At 37.0% G+C, this 20,222-nt stretch overlaps 1 protein-coding gene and 1 non-coding gene across 2 annotated transcripts in view; both read left to right on the top strand.

Moving 5' to 3' along the window:
- The first annotated feature begins 496 nt into the window (after positions 1-496).
- LOC120342861 (acid-sensing ion channel 1C-like) overlaps positions 497-20,222 on the top strand; it is a 59,445-nt gene continuing 39,719 nt past the window's right edge. The window contains exons 1-4 of the mRNA XM_039411851.2: positions 497-737; positions 6,023-6,176; positions 11,909-12,056; positions 12,944-13,061. Coding sequence (XP_039267785.2) covers positions 543-737; positions 6,023-6,176; positions 11,909-12,056; positions 12,944-13,061 — 615 coding nt within the window. The 5' untranslated portion in view covers positions 497-542. The remainder of the gene's footprint in view (positions 738-6,022; positions 6,177-11,908; positions 12,057-12,943; positions 13,062-20,222) is intronic.
- On the top strand, positions 1,322-1,404 carry Trnal-uaa (transfer RNA leucine (anticodon UAA)). Its single transcript has one exon. It is a non-coding gene; the product is annotated as a tRNA-Leu (tRNA).

The raw sequence follows: 20,222 nt of genomic DNA on the forward strand, positions 1-20,222 counted from the left end.
AATGGATATATGGTCGCGATCGCTATTTGAAATGTCTCCCCCGTGGAGGGCTATTGGGCTGCCATACAGACAATGGGTTAGGAATATGGATGAACATATATGGCCCTCTAATTGCTATTTAAATGTCAGATTATTTGAAGGGGGAGTTGGGTTTCAATGCAGACAACAGGTTAGGAATAGCAATGGATATTAGATTTCTGTTGCCATTCTAATGGTTTTCTTCTTAAAGCTTACTGCGCAGACATAGGAATGAGAGTGGATATATAGCCTCAATTATCATTCTATCCTTATTGGCTGCTTGAATTTTATGTTAGATACACAAGAATTGCAATGCTAATCGTACAGTATGCAGACATGCTCCTGCACAAATACTAAATATTACGTATGTATTTTATTTCGGAAGCTTTTGTTTGTTTGCCTTTAAACCTTTTACTTCCCCGCTTTTTGTCATATATGTGACTTCAGTCTACCTCATGTATCTAATGTCCACAGATTTATAGATATCAATAGCATTTACTATTTTCACCTATGATTACGTCGTAATGGAACGAAATTTGATGGATGACGAAATATCTACTTCAAGTAGCTATGACAACCGACCAGCAAATATTCATGTCTTTGCTTCGAGTTCAACGTTGCACGGATTCAGCCACATATTTGCCAGACATCATTCGTCTCTAAGAAGGTTCGCATGGACGGTCGCCTTCCTGACAAGTCTGACGTTACTACTATTCCAAGTGAGTTAGGACTTCATATCACCGTTTATGCCACTATAATCATGCTTGAGACTTCCTATACCGGTGTTTCCGAACCAATGGGTCGCAGTTACTACTTTTATATTCTAGCGCATTTGATTATTTATTTTATATTTGTGGGTATCACAGTGTAAAAACTTGGCATTTGCTGTTATTGTTCAATCAGTTAATTTTGTGACCATTTAAGGCATGAGCATCACATAACGCCTAGTGTTTGAGCATATCCTTGGGTCGTGGAATTATACAAAATTAATTTTATTTTAATTTGGGTCGCTTGAAAAATAGGTTGGGGGCCACGTTTTTTACGTCTTCGCGTTTATTAACGCTGTGCACAAACGTCCATTGGTATGCGGGATGTTCATAATGTCTCGTATCAAATTAGGTAAAAGAATTTTCACGTGCTTCGTGGTGTTTTAGTGGTTGAGACTTTCTTACAGCGATTTTTTATGTTTGCCCCACAGAGCAAGGCTCTGTACAAGCGGGCACTAATAGAAAATTTGCAGAACTAACGAAACCATTCTGGTTCTACATGAGCTACTTTCTATTTCAATTGGTTTCTTCTCCACACCGGGTTGGCCGAGTGGTTAAGGCGTTGGACTTAAGTTCCAATTCGCAGATGTCCGCGTGCGTTCAAATCCCACACCCGGTAGGATTTTCAGGGGAATGTAATAATTCCAACACCAGCGGTGAACCCGTTATTCATCCAGCACTTGCACTCCTGGTCCCCTTTCACACCAGGGGTCGGGAGAGTGATTATAGCGCTGAACTTCCACGAAAAAGTGTGAACAAAAGATAGTTATTCTCGCGTAGTCAACTAGGGCAGAACATTTTTGAATACATAATTTCGAAGTCAAATCGAATATTTTATTCGAATCAAATACTTGAGAGATATATAATTGTATTTGGCTTTTTATTGTAATTGGTTTTCCAGACATATGAATTACTGAAAACAAGTGGTCGATCACGCTGACAGTTCACTGAGTGTTCACACACAATATAATACCTATTTCATCAATAACTCACTGGAAAGAAAAATGTCATATCTCAGAATTGCATTTTGAAAATATAGCTTCAATAAAAAAATGAGGGTTTCACCTCTACTATATTCGCTTTCCATCGCGCCGGGTTGGCCGAGTGGTTAAGGCGTTGGACTTAGGTGTCCGCGTGGATTCAAACCCCACACTCGGTGGTTTTATTTTATGAATATTATCATTTTAACACTAGCGTTTTATTTGTCCTGACCCGGCTCGCGTGGTAAGCTTTGGTTGATGTGAAGGAGGAGAAAAAAATTCCCCGAACTAATGAACCAATCGAATATTGCTTTCTTGTCAATTTTACCAAGGTTGTTTGTTAAATTACCGCCTAGTTTTGAACGTTTTCTTCCTTATTTTTTTTTTTCAAACAAAACGACAATGATTTTATTCTTGGACACGTAGATCGCGCATCGATATGAGAACGGCATTCGCAAGAGTTTGCTGAAAAGATCATCGGCCAATCTTGACACAATAAATCAGACCTATCCGTCATAAAAATAAAGTGTTCCCATGCGCCATATAAAAGTGTGCCAATAATCCATTTAAAAGTGTTCTCATATGCCATACAAAAGGGTGCTCATTTGCCATAATAAAGTGTGCCCATGGTTAACTTTTCTGGTTTTGTAATTATTCACAAAATTACCATTTCACGGAGCTTTTTAATGGGAGAAATATCCAACATGCACTAATGGATTTTTCAAATCAATGATTTCATGCTTGTAATGATGAATAGTCACTTCGACAGAAAGTTGGAAAACAAATCTCGTTTCGGGAAAAATGTGGTCGCGACGACATTCAACTGATGTCGGTCTATGATAAAATGTTTTTCGAAACTAATGATCTGGTAGTTTTTTAAAACAGTGGTTTTCAAACTTTTTTTTTACATTGCCCACTTTTGTTGCACAAAAAATTCTGCAAAAACCTTTCTTATGCAAAAGGAAAACTACAAAGAAAACAAAAAAGTTCTTTTCGCAAAGAAAGGCACTTCCGCTTTAATTAAATAATAAAATGAAAATTACCACTCAGTATCAAAAACAGCATCATTATTCATTGCCACTACAATCAGTTTAACTAATTTATCAATAACTCAAGCAATTGTTTGAATAGATTTGCAGCCCACCTTAAAATGTTTCTGGGTGCTGTGGCCCACTGGTTGAGAACCGGTGTTCTGGAACGTTAGAGCTAACCTAGCCGCTATCGCAGATAATAAAGTCACGGCTCATTCCTCATGATCACCACTTCACCTAGAGTTTTTTAAATCAGTGTTTCCTGACTTATGGGTCGCAACCAAAAATTGAATCGCCTGAAATTTTTCTTGGGCACTTGTTTTTTCAACAAAAACCTTATAAGTTTCTGCCTTCATATTCTATCATTTTATAGTTTATTTTATGTTTGTATTAAAGTGTTGCTCAATAGTAAATATTTATTTGAGAAGTATCACAGCGTAATAAGCTACTGGTCAGTCAGTTAATTTTGTGGCCATCTAAAGCATAAACATTAAATACCGCCTAGTATTTGAGCATATCTTTGGATAGCTCTTTCTTTTTTAAAAAAATTTTGTTGCCTAAAAAAAGTTGGGCACCACTGCGCTAAATGTTTAAAGTAAAATCTACGTTAATCTAAATACTGTGTGATTAAATATTGATCTAATGGGAAGGTACTATTTAAACCAGGGATTCTCTGACACAAACCCCGCGCCCATCCCTTTACCCAGAGTGTGATAAGCTAGTGACAAGGCGGTGTGGCGCATCGTGCTAAGAATTAGGAATACGCTCGCTACCGCACCTCTAATTACTCTGCGTGGGTTCGAATCCCGTAGGGGAGGGGGTGATTTTGTGCTTGAGGATTGCTGAACTCCCCGCCGCCTCACTGTGGTTCACGTGACGGTTATCTAATACCAAGTACATGCATCTGAAAACAAATAACTGGCTAAATAACTAATCTCACACCCGACATGGACTGGTAAGCGGACGAAAGGCCGTGGTTACTTATATGATTAAGCCGTCTTATGTCTTTTCTTTCCCCTGGATAAATATAGAAATTATATCCCATCCTAGTTGATCAATGTCTATATAGAATGATTTATGTCCTTCCAACAATATAGTAGCATTGTACACACCAGTGTCTGCTTATACGGATAGATAAAGCGTTCAACTTCGCATGAAAAATTTGAAATTCACCATTTTGACTTATTCCTAGAACGTTGTAATCTGTTAAAATTTGTATACGGTTGTTATCGTGTTGTCTGTCGCTCAGTCCCAGAGGAAATCTTGTTAAAAAAAGATTTCTGATCAACGTCTTTTGTGACCTCTTGTCTACTGCTATGAATCATACGAACTTTTTTGTCATTTTGTTTCCCGAATCTTTTGAATATTTTTTTTAATACGACACCCATGCTCGCTATTCGCTCCGGCAAATAACCTATAAAAGCAAGCTTCCACTATGTAAGAAGCTGATATTTTTTACAAGATTTCTGGTTCGGCATTTCCTATCTGATTTATTACAGGCTGGTGAGATCATGGAGGTTGGACCAAGATTTTCAACTAACATTGCCAGCATATGTCCTGATATAGTAGTGGCTGGTACAACGAATCCTTGTTGAGAATAAAAGCGTGACAATTTATTTTAAAGACACCCGTTTTAATTCACCAGTGATCGTTTGCACTAACAGTCTTTGGTCGGGCAACTCCTGAAGTCAGAGGGTTTATATCGAGACGAAAATATCTTGAGAAATGCCCGACCAGCGAGTTTTTTTTTTTGTTTCTAAAATATAGTAATCTTTATATATCCAGCGGATCCTTCTGTGTTGGATTCCGAGCTGTCTTCTTTCAAAATGTCTCGTTACATCTTATAAATGAAAAAAAAATTATCTTTTAATGAGCGTTTGATCAGACGATTCTAGTTCTGGAACTTCTGAATCCTGACGAGTTGTATTGAATAAGTTAGAGGGTTTGAATTCCGTGGAGTTATATTTAATGGATAAATTCAATAGGCAACACAGAACCGCAGAGATTGCGATCTAAAACGAAATTAAATTCAAATTAATCTTTCAATGATCGGTTGAGCGGACGATTTCAGGTCGGCAACTTTTGAATTCGTGGGAGTTATATTGAAATGAAAAATCGATGATTAGAACAAACCTTGCGTAAGACTGTTGAATAATTAATCATGGGAACGGTAAATGTTTAGTCTGGCCATACATGGGGGGTTGTGTAACTGGTAAGTTAATGGTAGAATGCTCAATATTTAGTTTGGCCATTCGTGAGAGGTGCATAATATGATATTAATGACGAATCGTGAGATATTTAGTGTGGCCATGTATGAGTAGTATGTAAAAGTAAGATGTTTAGTATGGCCATGGATGAAACGTGTATAATGTGATAGTGAAAGATACAAAAGTTGGGTGTTTACCTTGGCCATAGATGAAAGTGGTATTAAAATATAGTATGGGCTTATCTGTATATTATCGGCATACGCCCATAGCTACCCAACAAATAATTAATGTATTATTTAATTTTTTTTAAAGATAGTAGCATGAATATCTCCGATCCTTTCAAAAACAATGAACGTTTCCCCGACCCACAACCCCTGTGAAATTCTCCCTTTAATTTCATCATTTTTGCCGCTCATTTTGAGACCTTCTTGGAGAATTGGCGCTAACAAATTCGCTTGTATGTTCAAAACTATCCTTTTTATTAGAAAGAATTATGATCCACGTGCGGCTTACAGGTGTTCAAAGCTAATTTTACGCTAGCCTATCGCTAGGTTTGCGAGATAAATTTTTGTTTATTGCAACTAAACAAAGACCCTCAGAAGACATAATGACTAACTAAGTTATTTGATTTACAACTATTTTTCAAAACACAACTAAAACTGACAGACAACACGCAAAGCCACGAAAACGAGGCAATGTTTACAACCGTGCTTTGAAATCTATCCTAGCTAAAGAAGGGCTTGAACGACTGCTTGAATTGTAATTGTAACGTCACTGTTGACTCATTGGTGATTAATCATTGTTACGAACACTAACGAGGAAATCGATGCTCGTGGAAACATCCATAACCCCTTGCCTATTAATAATGGGTACTTGCGCGGAACCTGGTTTGGACAGAATTCATAAAAATCTCTGGCTCTTTCGAAATGAGTAGTCCCTTACTTATTAATATGCTTGCACAGAGCCTTGTTCTGAATGAGTATAATTCTCGCATTATAAAACGATATTTTTAATTTCAGAGTTCCAATCGCGCTATCTACTATCTTGACTATCCACACGTGACAAGACTGGACGAAGTAGCTGCAGGGAATCTCAGTTTTCCCGTTGTTACGCTCTGTAATTTGAACGAATTTCGGTATTCGAGAATTACAAAGAACGACATGTATCACGTCGGTGAGTTATATAATTTTTTCTTCGATATCTTCAGTGATGTGGAACGGTCAGAATTGTAATTTTCAATTCAAAAACAGTTGAGATTTTGAAGGTTGTTGAGAGTTTTTTGCTGTCGATTTAATTTGAGTTTTTAGTCAGATTTGACCTTATGGCCTTGACCCCTGCTGAGTGACCTTCAATCTCGCGTTCTTCAACTTCCTACCACGTTTCAGACCTTCAACTCCTGGTTAGTGAACTTTTACTTTGCGTTTTCTAACTCCTACCTCTGTTTCTTAACCTTTGACCCCCGGGTAATGACACTTTATCTCGCGGTCTTTTAATTTTCTTTTTAAAACGACTTACTTTAGTTTGGTTTATTACTTTATTTCTTAACCTCTAGTTATTAATGTCTTACTTCGTGATGTTTCATATTTTTTCTTTATAGACATCTCGCTTTAGTAAGATTTTAGGAAGGCTACCTACTTCCGATACCTAATCTTTGACCCTGCTCGCGATCTATTGCCTTTTACCTCGCGATCTATTTTCTTTGTTTCAAATGACTTAAATTCAGTGATGGGATTGAATTTTTTGTCAGCCGGTTCCTAGACAAAAGTCATATTTTTCAGCCGGTTCTGTTACAAAAAGTCATTGACAGTAATCAGTAATGCCAACCGGTTCGCTGATTCCATAAAATTCCGTGAGACGGTTCTATAGAACCTGTGCGAACCGGCTGAATGCCACCACTGCTTAAATTGCGAAGGGAAATAAAAATAAGTTTTAGCATGGCGCAAGTGCAATATCAATATGATATTCCAACACCCATCTGCAGAAGAGGACATTTAAATGCTGTTTGGAACCATATATTAACTTAGTTAGAAACGCATAAACGCTAAATCGAAATATTTGGGAAACTCACAAGAAAACGCGAGCATTCGTCCGTTAGTCATCCTGAGTAAATCCATTTCTCCAAAAATCAAAATAAATTCCTGAACTACGCAGGATTTGAACTCATGCTTTGATAATATCGATCGCCACTGTTATCTAATAGTAGAAGACGCCATGGCAGTTAGGTGGGAGCAGCAATACTATATGCAAAATATTTAAATTTCGCAAATACCGAAGAAACAAAACTGGGACGACAATCATGTTGCGTTTGGCTTCAGTAAAGTGAATTGAGATGGCCTAGCCCTAAAATATGCGCAATTTTCTGGAATGGTAAGCAAATGTGCCACGAATGCTCCTGAATAGACGTCAAGTGCCATTAATGATATGGAACCACTAGTGTTTATAACAAAGCAAGGATGCCTGATAAAATATTTGAACCATTAGCGGCATTTTAATCTCTTTGTCTGCAAAATTACGATACTAACTCTAAAATTCACAATTACTCCATAAATTTTTTTACAAGTTCGAACATTGCTTTGCTGTGTACTGCAGAAGTCTAGTTTTATTGATTGATTTTGGTTGACATTCTAAAATTATCTCAATACGTAGTAAAGACAAGCAAATTCGCTTAAAAAATCGATCAAATATTTCCTTTCAACTTTTATTTTACGACGTTTTACACACATTTCCTTCCGAAATTTCACATTCGGCATTGCCCGCAATACAGATTTACACGTGTTTCGCTTCAAACAATGTTGTGTACATCACTGGTATTTAAAGAAGTGCCGCGAATTGAAAGAGCCAGATTTTTTTTGCCTGACAATTTATTCAATATTTTCGTCGCATGTGCGCTACGTCAACTTGACGTAAACAACGTCGTTACGCAGCGATGTTACTCTATCACGTAGTCGCTCTATGCAGCTTTACGTTCCTTGCAAAAAACACATATTGCTTTTCACGCAAGCGTGTAACTTCATTTACCTAAGGTGATGTGCTTGAAGTGGGTTGCACATTACATGTCACTTCGAACTTTGTCTAACTAACGACACACAATATGCAGTGTTAATACCCCCTGATTGCATAAAAATTTGAAAAACAGGGAAAGGAAAAAATACAGATATCTAATAAGGAATGGCGATATATATCACGGAACGCGCATCGTCTATACTGGACTTTGGTGCGCCTGGTTAATCTCCTCGTTTTTCGTTTTTTTTTATGATGAGAGGAAGTCGCCGAATGAGTGCATTAAAACCGTTTTGTTCTGCCTCAGCAAATATTTCTTGAGAATAGCGGATTAGGGCTTTTCTTGTTATCGTATTAGGCAAAAAACACACATGTTGTTTGAACGGCGCTCTAGAAGTATGTATACCAATAATTCTGTTCGCTAAGTTGTGTAAAGAGACTGAATTACCGGATTATCGTTTGAAATGTCTTTTTGAGGCATGTACACATCATACCAAACGTTTAAATCTATAATCCATTCGTTTTACATTGTTCGTTTCTAAAGCTGATTAAATTCTCGATTTTCTCGAGAACGATTCCCTAACCTGGTACATACACTACGAGAGTGGTGACCGTACATTTGAACCCATGCGTATATCCACGGGTTCAATCTATATGCGGGTGCTAAAACCCATGCGTTAGGGTTAGTATGGGTTCAACTATCCGAAAAACAAAAAAAATTCCATAGGTGCAATAGCATACAGGTGCAATTGTCATGGGTTCAAATGTACGTGGGTTCAAATGTAATGGAACCTACGAGAGTACCGCAACTTAATGACCAGTCGCCGTCGGCACTTTCTGAAGTCGCGTCTTTTGGTTGTTTTTGGCAGTGCCGCCCTGAGGTGTTACAGCGCTTTACAACTTTTGGGCGGGATATTTTGATTCTTTTGCGTCGGAAAATGTAAAATGTTTTCCAGGTGATCTACCGACGCCGCTATGTCTAAGACAAAACTCGTTCGCAAGTCTGGTGATATCCAACAAAGAAGAATTGTCTTTGATCTTCCGGCAGGACCTCGCGAACATGTGGGGTCAAATATTTCAGTTTATTTACGTCACATATTCAGATACCTAACTTATATATCACATCCTTTTCGTGTATTTTTATCTATGTTCGATCAAGATTTGTACGAATACCAAGCTTTTATTCGTGGCCGACGCTGGGATACTGATGTACTGATGGCACAATTGGAACCCAAGCTATGAACGATAAAGTGCGCGAGTTGCGTAATCTAACTTACCGAAAGGGTTACGCAAAATGATGTGACACCACATTGCGTGAACGTCATTACGTCAAAGTCGTAATCGGACATTGCGTCGTTACGCAAAATTTGGCACAAAATCGTTCATCGATTTTGTTCATAAATCATTGAAATCAAGACAAAACCACAACCCCCGAAAAATTATTTTGTGACCATTTAAATATTATACAAGATATAACCAATTTAGAGAGCAAATTTATAAATAAACTGTCAAATCTTGATCGAATACAAAAATAATAGATGGGATTACAAAAACGCTTGTCACATCTCATCAAAAATTCTCGTACAAAATGGTGTCAGTTATGAAGAAAAGGGCTAGAAAACCTTCACATGAGACATTAAAGACCAGCCGATACATAATGGTTTGAAAGTTACATTTATTTAAAATAATGAATATACAAATTTTTAACGCGTTCGGCGCGAGGCCTTGAAGGTTGAAGGATTAGCGTCGTCCTGGGAACTCCCGAGTTCAAACTAACGTTAATGTTAATGGATTTATAAACGACGCTGGTTGTCATTTATTCCTAGCAGCGTTTCTTACGTGCAAAAATGACATCAGACAGCTATTTGTTGGGAAGCATAAGGATATTTCACAATGTTATTTAATTTAAACATTTTGCTGTTTCTATACACACGATTGATACTCCAGTAGTGTGTGTACCTGGTTAGACCATAATTTTATTCCGATTTTCCCTATTTTAGTTCTATCACGGGTTCAGGGACTGTCTGTGTTAGCCAAGTGAATATACCCGCTGCCCATAGGTTTCAGTACCTTTACACAACTTGGTGTAAAGTAGGCAAACAAAATTAGTTACCTCCATATTGGTACACACACTTCTGGAGCGCCGGACGTTGATTATCATTTATCCCTATAGCATCGTTTCTTACGTGCGAAAGTGCAAAAATAACATCTGACAGCTATTTGTTGGGGAGCATGAAGATATTTCACAATGTTAGTTAATCTAAACCATTTGCTGTTTCTATACACACGATCCCAACAAATATCGCATCCCAACAGCTGGCATCCCAACAAATATCGCACAAATGCATAACAGCGTTAATAAACTGATATTTTTAAGCCGTCTAATCATTGTGTCGTAACGTCTCCATTTTGAATCTAGGAATATATGACACTGTGTCCTTTATTGAAATTTTTCATCAAAAGTGGCAACCCTAAATCTAACCCTCTACCGGTACAATACAATTCTGATTATCAGTCTGGTGTATTTTGAGACGCTCAAGACGTGTGTGTGTACCAATATGGAAGTATCTAATTTCGTTCGCCTATTTTACATCAAGTTGTGTAAAGAAACTGTTGGCTAACACAGACAGTCCCCGAACTCGTAATAGAACTAAAATAAGGAAAATCGGAATAAAATTATTGCGTAACACTAACCTGGTACACAAACTACGGGAGTACCGTTTGAAGAACCACTGGTCCAAAACCTTACATAAACATCAGCGCGCACAGGAAAACATTTTACGTCAAAAACAAAGGTTGACATGACGTGCGTTGACTTAAAACCGATAATGAGCCGGGGCAATATGAATTTAATCTCGTGATTACTATCAAACTGGCATTATCTTGCTTTTGCGACCTTTTGATGACAGATTACGCATCAACTGATGAAAAACTTCGATGTAAAAACGACGAGCAATGCTTGAGTGATCTAAACAAACATGCATCTGGAAAAAAATACCAACTTTTTGCCCCGGGAACGGAAAAAGTCGGAATAATTCGAATATTTCACGTAACCGTTGGCGTGTTAAGGATCCCTACGCCATCCATATATCTGAAAAAAATAACTGACTAACTAATTATATACCCGGCATGGACTGGTAACAGGACGAGAGGCTGTGGTTCGCCGTATGATTAATCCTATCCCATTTGGAACACAATCTAGAGAGAACATAATTTTTGTGCAAGGCGTCCTAGATTAAAAAACTTTGGGGTATAATCATACACGAACAACACACACATGAATTACCTTCATTTCCGTAGAAGTAAAAGAAAAAATTCATAGGTTCTGCTTTTAGGGTCGATGTATGGCACACGAAATTCGCACGTCGGTACCAGTAAGACCTCAGCTGAGCAGATTCATATATTTATTTCGTCGTGCATGAAATATTGTAACGACACAATTAAAGAAATATAATAATAAAACGATGGATTGAATAAACAAACATGCAATACTTCCGCAATTCGCGGGAGCCTCGAAAGACTATCAAAGTCATCGTGTCAGCGACACCATGTTTGCTGAGTTGAGAAACAGATGACGTTAAACAAACGTCGAAAATAATAATTAGATTATATCATCATGACTTGCTGAACGAATCCAATTTAGGAAATATAAATGAAATATAGCGATAACCAGCTAGGAAATGGGCGACTAAATTAGTCATTTTATCTTTGTAACGACAAGCTCGCGTGAGCGTGTATACAACGAAATTGCTGTGTCATCGTACACGATACCAGTAAGGCCTGCGGTTATTAAAACTATCGGGGGACAAGCGCGACTGAATAAGTGTTCCCATACATAATTAAGAAGTGCAACGAGCACACACACACATACTGACATTTTTCAATCAATTATTTTTGTATTCCAGGCTATCTTCTCGGCATTCTAGACTCCGAAGATCAACTACTGGAACCGAGTTTTTATTCTGATTTTGACAAAATGGATCCAGCAGTCAGAGACAGACTGATTGAACAGAAGAGAAGAATAGAACAACTCACTGACTTTGAAGGGTTCACGTGAGTTAACGTTGCCAGATATTTCTGCTTTATTTCACTTTTTGGACACGGAATGCGCGTATGGAGCATTTTGTTATTATGTTGTTGTTCTTATTGGTATTTATCTTCTTGTTGTCACCACGTGGAAAAAATTTTTTCATTACCTATTGGATCAATTGCTTTAAAATGTTAGTGGTTAGAGATTGTATTTTTCACTGGAATACTATTATATTTATTTATTTAAAAAAAATGTCTGTGGGCTTTATGGAACTCGTTTTTGTGTATGATGACGTCATAAAAATTGCGTACTTCAAAAAAATTCGGCATATATAAGCAGTGATTTCCTGAACCCACCTCCTTTAGTAGGTAAACCCTTTTTTTTCAATTTTAACGCCCCCCCCCCTAACCCTAACCCTAAGCACCCCCATCCCTAGCACCCCCCCCCCCCCCCCCCCCCCCAATTCCAAACCCCTTCCATCAATTTTGTGGAACCACACTTTAAATCCTGAAATAAATATAATTGTATTTGAATATTCAGAAAGTGGCGTACCCGTGCATATGTTCGGCCAAATACATAACATATTTTTTGATTTCCCTTATTTTAGTTGTATTACAAGTTCAGAGACTGTCCGTGTTAGCTAAGTGAATATACACCCTGCCCATAGGTTTCAGTCTCTTTACACAACTTTATGTAAAGTAGGCAAACAAAATTAGTTACCTCAATATTGGTACACACTTCTGGAGCGCCCATTTTTCGATATATATTAATGAATTTATCACCAATAGTAAAATATCTACCATAAAATGAAAAGCTGGGGAACATACTGTATACTGTAAGTCTTTTTTTATTGTCTCTTGACTGAATTCCCCTTTAAATAATTATTAAGAATAGTTTTTACATTTTGCAGGGCCAAAGGTAACTTCAATATGTGGGAATTTTACAATCGCACCGGGCACGACATAGACGAATTCTTGCTGCGATGCATATATAGAGGGGAACCTTGTAATCGAACCAATTTTGAACCGGTAAGACAGTGTAGTAGGAAGACTATATTGAGACGAATCACCTGCATCTTGTTTTTTCTGTCACCCATAAGTAGGGATGGAAACTTCGAATCGAATATTCCAAGTGATGTATTCTATGTTTTCAGTAATTCATTTGTTGACAGGACTAATTACAATAAAAAAGTCGCATACAATTATATATCCCCCAAGTATTCGAGATTCGATTCAAAAGAATATTCGATTCGATTCGTGAGTGAACTCCTAAAAAATGCATGAGTGATGAATTCTATGTTTTCAGAAATTCATGTGCTAAAAGAGATCATTACAATGAAATATCACATACAATTACATATCGAGTATTCGAGATTCGATTATGAAATATATTCGTTAACCCATAGCTTTTCTGATGGCATAATGATTTAAAAAAAAATAATTCTAAAGCAAGATAATGCGCACTCACTCAGAGAGTAAAAGAAACTCATATATATCTGAGCGGAGTTACTCCTCAAAAAATAATAAAAAAAAAAACTCTTCTCTTCATGAAATGGCAAATCAGGGTGGTCCAAACCCAGGCCCGCGGGCCACATGTGGCCCGCGTCACATTCGGAGAGTAATCAAAAAAATCGCATTTCGTGTTGTTTCGTCATAAAATTAATCAGAAAAATCTTTTGACATATTGCCATCACTAATGTCACTGAATTAAATAATGTTATGGCTAGCTGGGGAAACTAGCGAAGTTGAATGATGTGCTTGGCAGTCTAAATTGTTATCTGGCTTTCTAACATATTGGTCGGGAATATATGCTAACAAAATAGGCATGATGGAAAACTAAAAATCGAATGCGGATTCTATTAGCCTGGGATGGCTATGTCTGATAACTATGTGTTTGCACAATAAAACTGTTTGTTTTGTATTGCACTGTTTACCTATTCTTGACACTATTGTGGCCGCGAACAATGCAAAAATAGTTTTGTGGACCGCGGAGCCGACAACCTTGGACCACCCTGGTCTAGATTCTTAGAAGGGCTGGGTAAACGATGAATCGGTAATCCGTGATGCGGGTTAAAGGTTGCAATTAATATAGAACTGTAGCTGACATACAATCCCTGGTATTGCAGCTTTTTCAACAGCGGTATACCGGTAAACCGATATATTTCCAATGCGTTTTTTTTCAGCTCCAGTCCCTAGTCCCGATTTTAGTGGTCGATATCTATAACCTATAATTATGGCAATGGATTTTATGTGTTTTTTATGGGAGATAAACCTATTTCGAATGCATTTGTAATAGTGAATTATTTGATTTTGGAAATCCCTAACAGTGCCCTGCTGATTTCGCTTTGATTGAAGCCTTTTCCAACGTCTGAGTTTATGGGGATGTGATTGTCACTTTGGATGGAGCAATAGTGTGTGGGCGTGAATGTGACCTTTGTGTGAATTTATGTGCAGAAGAGTGGGTCATTCATGTGCGTGTTAGGATGATCGTTAGTGAGTGTTTTGTATTTGACGAACATGTATAAAAAAAACGCGCTTATTACCTTGGCAATAACTTGGTGACTATGTTTGCTAACTAACGGTGTTTCTTGACCAAAATTTTTACCGCGAAAAGTTTTCGCGCAAAAATACTTTCCTGGCAATGGTCGTGTAAAAGCTCTCTTCGCGTTTGGTAAAAATATAGAGAGTGTATGAAGTCGAGGATAATTGTTTTTTTGCCCGTGGTACTTGCTAGCTTTATCATATATATGCTGGTTAGTTTTGAAGCAATAACGACAATATGGTGCCAGTAAGTCACCAATAAGATATGAGAGGAAGCAGGGTACTGACTATCGGCGCTTCGCGGCTTTGTTCAACCCCAAGGTGGCACCATGGAGCGGCAAATTTTGCAAATTGGGAACGACGTTTACATGGTGAGTTACGTAATTATTATTATATTATACAAGTTTACTTCAGTATCATTCCGACCACAGCAGAAAACCACTGAAGCTTAACTGGACAGAACAATCTCGTATTATTAACCCAGTGCAAGTGCTGCAATTTCCCGGTTCTTTGAGGTCGAATAACACTGAAGTAGACTAGATTGTTCTTTTAATTTTTTTCCTAATTAAATTCAAAGATAGTTTTGTTTTTGTTATTTAACAACCATACCCGCAATGACTGTTAGTGAAAAATACCAGTACAATATCAATAAACAATTTAACAAAAGGGGTAAGTTTCTTCTTGGAGGTAAACTTTGCGAGCGAGAAAATACATAACTTACCATGGTCGTATAATATGTTGAAACGTTCCCTGTTGCGCCATATAACTTAATAGGCTATCGCTACAGAAATACTGCCTTAGCCTTGCATCATATTTTCATAATTCACTTACGGCACAATGAAATAGTCAGTTTACATACACAGTTGAGAAAATCTTACTATTAAAATTTGCCAGGAGATAAACGTGGGAAGTAAGGCGTAGAAGCCATGGATAAACGGAAAGGAAAGTTATAAAAGGAAGGAATAGGATAAAATGAAAGTTAATACTACTTGAGCAGCACGTAGACGTTTTATCTGAGAAGAGTATGACAAACTGATGAATTGGAATAAAAGAAATCCAAAGTATGAGGCCAGGAAGATCGTAGCTAGATTCCAGCCCAAATCAGTTTTTTATTTTATTTTAATTACATTATTTTGGAATAATTACAGCATCCTAGACATCAAAATAGTGCTTTTACTTTCGAAACATTGCTAAAGTGGGTTTGTTAAAATCGTAGACATAGCGAAGTACTAAAAGTTAAAAATTGCCTGGTCCATTAATGCGAAGAAAAGCGATTTTTCTCAATATTAATAGAATCCTGAAAATTAAGCGAAACAATTCATATATATACGTTCAACAAATGCGCTCTTCTTCAAAATTCGTTACCACGGTATTGAAAATGATATTGACAATTTCAACCGACTGATTTATCAGTAAGGCATACAAATACAATGTAAACGAAATCGTATTGAAACTGTTATGGCGATATATACATCCTGTCGTGACCAAGAATCGTTGCAACGAGATTTCAACTCAACCCTAATTCCATTAGGTCAATATATTATTCTCATTCTTAACCTCCTACCTATAAAGGAGCCCACTATAGCCCTCTACGCAGAAGATTATTTAAATAGCAATTGGAATCATATATTTAGTGGGTACTCCTGAAGTATTCGCACCAAGATGTCGCACAACCTGAACCCCAACCTAGTACACAACCCTTGTTCAGGTTGTGCGCCATTTTGGTGCGCCCACTTCAGGAGGTTCATTTAGTGTTAGTATTCAGGGAGTCATGCGAACCCGTTCTTGGAATGTTACAATATTAGGTAAACCCGTTTTATCGCATCTGACAACTGACGTTAAATTTAGCGTTTGAAATATTATGTATTAGATTTATGTTAAGCATGTTAATGTAGCGCACATAGTGACGTAACTTATATTTTCTGAAACGAGGGAACTCGTTTTTAGTGAGTCCGATACAAAAGAGAACACGTTCGATATTTTTCAAATATCGTAACTATTGCCCAGTAGCGTTTAATCAACTTGCGAGTTGAGCGCATTTAACGATATGTAAGGCGTGTCCTGTTACTTTTATGTTGCGGCGTTTTACACGCACCCTAACCTGGTACACATACTACGGGAGTACCCAATTTGGAATTCCTACACTACATCTTTATTCCTAACTGTTTGTAGCCTAGAACCTTGTAATGCGGTTCCAATCTAAAATTCTTTTCTCTTTTCATTACCTTTGACGTTGTTTTGAAATAATTACCGCATTCTACGCGACCAAAATCGTGCTTTAAATTCCAAAGCAGTTTATTTAAAATTTTCCATTAGCGTATATCCGGCATTAGGGCTAATTCGGTCGGAATAATTTGGACGATAATGTGACTTTATAATGGTCGATAATGTGGTTACAGTGATTCATAATTACCGATATGAGGTCACAATGCATGTATAATTGTGATGATTGAAGCATGTAATGTGATGTAACAAGTGAAAGAAGTTAATGGCGCGAAAATAAAGAAATATTGACGTTCAACTCACTTTGCGATTTATAAATATTCGTCATAGTCAGAAAAAAACGAGATATCTATATTTACTTGTACGATTGTCATATTAAAAATTTATTTATACATGTGCTAATGATTTGGTATCTGCGGGACTAACTGCTTGTTCTTCCTTCTTCTATGCTTTTGTGTCTGCGGGTCCTTATGCATAAAATACGAGAACGCTATAGCTAGAGTAAAAATAACTACTCTGAGTGATTCAAGAGTCTTGCTGCCCACTAACACAAATATATTTCTTTAACGTTTCGTTTGACAAAGGTCAGACTTCTTCAGACATACATTGTACAACTGTGTTAGTGTGTAGGAAGACTCTATTACTTAGATTATTTATACATACGACATTTAAGATGTGCGCAATAGCATTTTAAGTGGTGATTAGAGCGTTTGTTGCGTAATAAAAACCTTGACGCGTTGAAAACTAAATTTAACTTCAGTAAAACTAAAATTACGCGAAGAAAAAGTTGTATTATAATATATACATAAATTTATTCAATGCGATAATCTTATTTATGGGCATATTAAAGATTATTATACGACTGAATGTCCGATGTCGCCAGTCTTACTTACCTCTCAAAAATAATTTTATTTCAATGCCTAAACAAGGCAGGTACGAATAACTTTCAGAAAACGGATTGAACTTTTGTGTCGCAGCGGAAATTATCATGAACGCACAGTTTGGGAACTACCGTTCCAGTGGTTTATTTAACATATATGAAAATCTAACAGGTAGATAATAGGCAGCTCTTCAGCATTTGGTTCGTTTTGAACCTTTATGCCTCTGCGGACGAGGAATAAGTAATGATAAAAAGTACAGTATGAGAGTAATATAGGGTGTCCATAAAGTCTTAAAATTTTTCAAAATTGCAAAGGAAATTTATTGATATCATATATTGATTTGGTCCTCTCAGATGTATTAAATGAAGTAAAAATACTTGAACAATTACTGATTAAAAAACAACAAACCTGGTTAAGATATATTGAGAACTGACTTCATAACAAAATTGAAACTGTAAAGGGACTTTATGGACACCCTGTATATATATGTAAAATTGCACCTAGAAAAATTTCATTCAAAAAATGATCCAAATCAAGTATAAAAAAACTGTCATTATACAAGGAATCAATTTAAGATCGTTTTAATGGAAGTTGAGGCACGAGTTGAACATTCCATGAAAAAAATTTCCCCCTGGGTTGGAATTGAGACTTGACTTAAATTTGCGTTATCGTCATGGAAAATATTTCAGATTAAATATTTACACTTCTGTATTATATGTACTCAAATTTTCTCTTTCCCATTTCATTATGTCGCAATAATAGAGCATCTTTAATTCTTTATTACATCACTTTTATATATCGATTTTCTTCAATCGATGTCATAAAGTTGTGATTAGGAAGCTTATTGTTACGCATATGGTACGTTGATAATTACTCATTATGGCGTCACAACAAATTCGATCTTCACCTGTTTTACTCAATGTTCGCTTATGTCAATATTATTCGAGCTCATTAATATGCAAATTTTTTGTTACGCAAATTACTAGAAGAATTCTTCAATTCCATGCATGTTTTTTCCCAATCATGTCCATAAATAAGCAGCCATATTGGTATACCTGAGAGATTTTCTGATAAAATGTTCGAAACTGAACAATGATAAAGATTTACTAAAGGGTTGCCTACGAGCATGTAAAGCGCCCACGAGACGGGTTAACTTACAATCTATTCACAATTCTATAGGTCTTGCTGTGCACTAGCACAAAGTAATTTCTGCGGGACTAACTACTTATCCTTCTTCTATCCATGGTGGTGTCCAGACCCGCGGGCCACATGTGGCCCGCCGCTTCATTGTCTGTGGCCCGCGTCGCATTCGGAGAGAAATCAAAAATCGCATTTTGTGTTGTTTCGTCATAAATTAACCAAAAAATCTTCTGACATATTGTTGCATCAGTAATGTCAGTGAATTGACTAGTGTTATAGCTTGCTGAGGCAACTAGCGAAATTAAACGAGCGAAGTTCTTGGCACTATTGTGACCCGCGAACAATGCAAAAAGTAATGTTGTGGCCCTCGGAGCTGCCAATCTTTGACCACCCTGTATGCCTTTGCGGTGGTGTGTCTGTATAAAGCAAGAGCGAAGACAGCTATATTCATGAGTCGTGCTGCACTCTAACACAAATATATTTCGGTAATGTTTTGTAGGGCTAAAGTAGTTTGAATAACTTTGACTAGAAAAAACTTTTTAAAAATACGTATGAGTTGGTCTCCATTCTTCGGAACTGCTGTGCCCCATTTTTGTTAATATCTTCCTAGTTGTTGCCAGAGTTGTTGCGCATCGACAGAAAACGAATCGTGTGCTTAACAAATTTGCTCTGCGGATGCAAGTCTGTCTCAAATGCTGAGGAGGTTATAACCCCAGTAGTTTAATAGGCTTTGACAAGAAAAAATGTTTCAAAAATACGTATGAGTTGGTGTCCATCCTTCGGAAGTGCTGTGCCCCATTATTGTTAATATTTTCCTAGCAGCCAGAGTTGTTGCACATCAGCAGAAAACCAATCGTGTCTTTAACAAATTTGCGCTACGGATGCAAGCCGTCTTAAATGCTGAGGAGATCATAGCACAATACTTGAGGAAAAGTTTTGATAGATAAAAATATAATCCGATATGCTTTTGGTATTATTGAACTACACTTCACACAGATTTTATACTGTAAGACAGTGGTTTTCAACCTTATTGATGGAGCGGAAGCAAATGAAACATACCGAAGGCTCGAGGAACACATGGGCCAAACTTTAAATGTCTTAGACGGAAAAACATCATTTGATTTATAATAAAATAAAATACTCGTACACACATTAGACATACATTATAGTAATACCAACTGTAAGTTTAAATAAGTTTTATTATATGTTAAATGGAAACTGCAAGCACAAAAAACTATTATTAAACAAAGACAAAGAAATTTTTAATTGTGATTACAATAAAATCGGGCACAATTTTTTGAACACCATGTATATATAAAGGCAAACCCAATACTGGCAAAATGAAATGATCTTCAAAGTGCAGCAAGTTTACTAATAGTGGCAAACCTAAAATGTATTTTTGTGG

This window comes from Styela clava, chromosome 3 (genome assembly GCF_964204865.1).
Source record: "Styela clava chromosome 3, kaStyClav1.hap1.2, whole genome shotgun sequence".
NCBI classification, from domain to species: Eukaryota; Metazoa; Chordata; class Ascidiacea; order Stolidobranchia; family Styelidae; genus Styela; species Styela clava.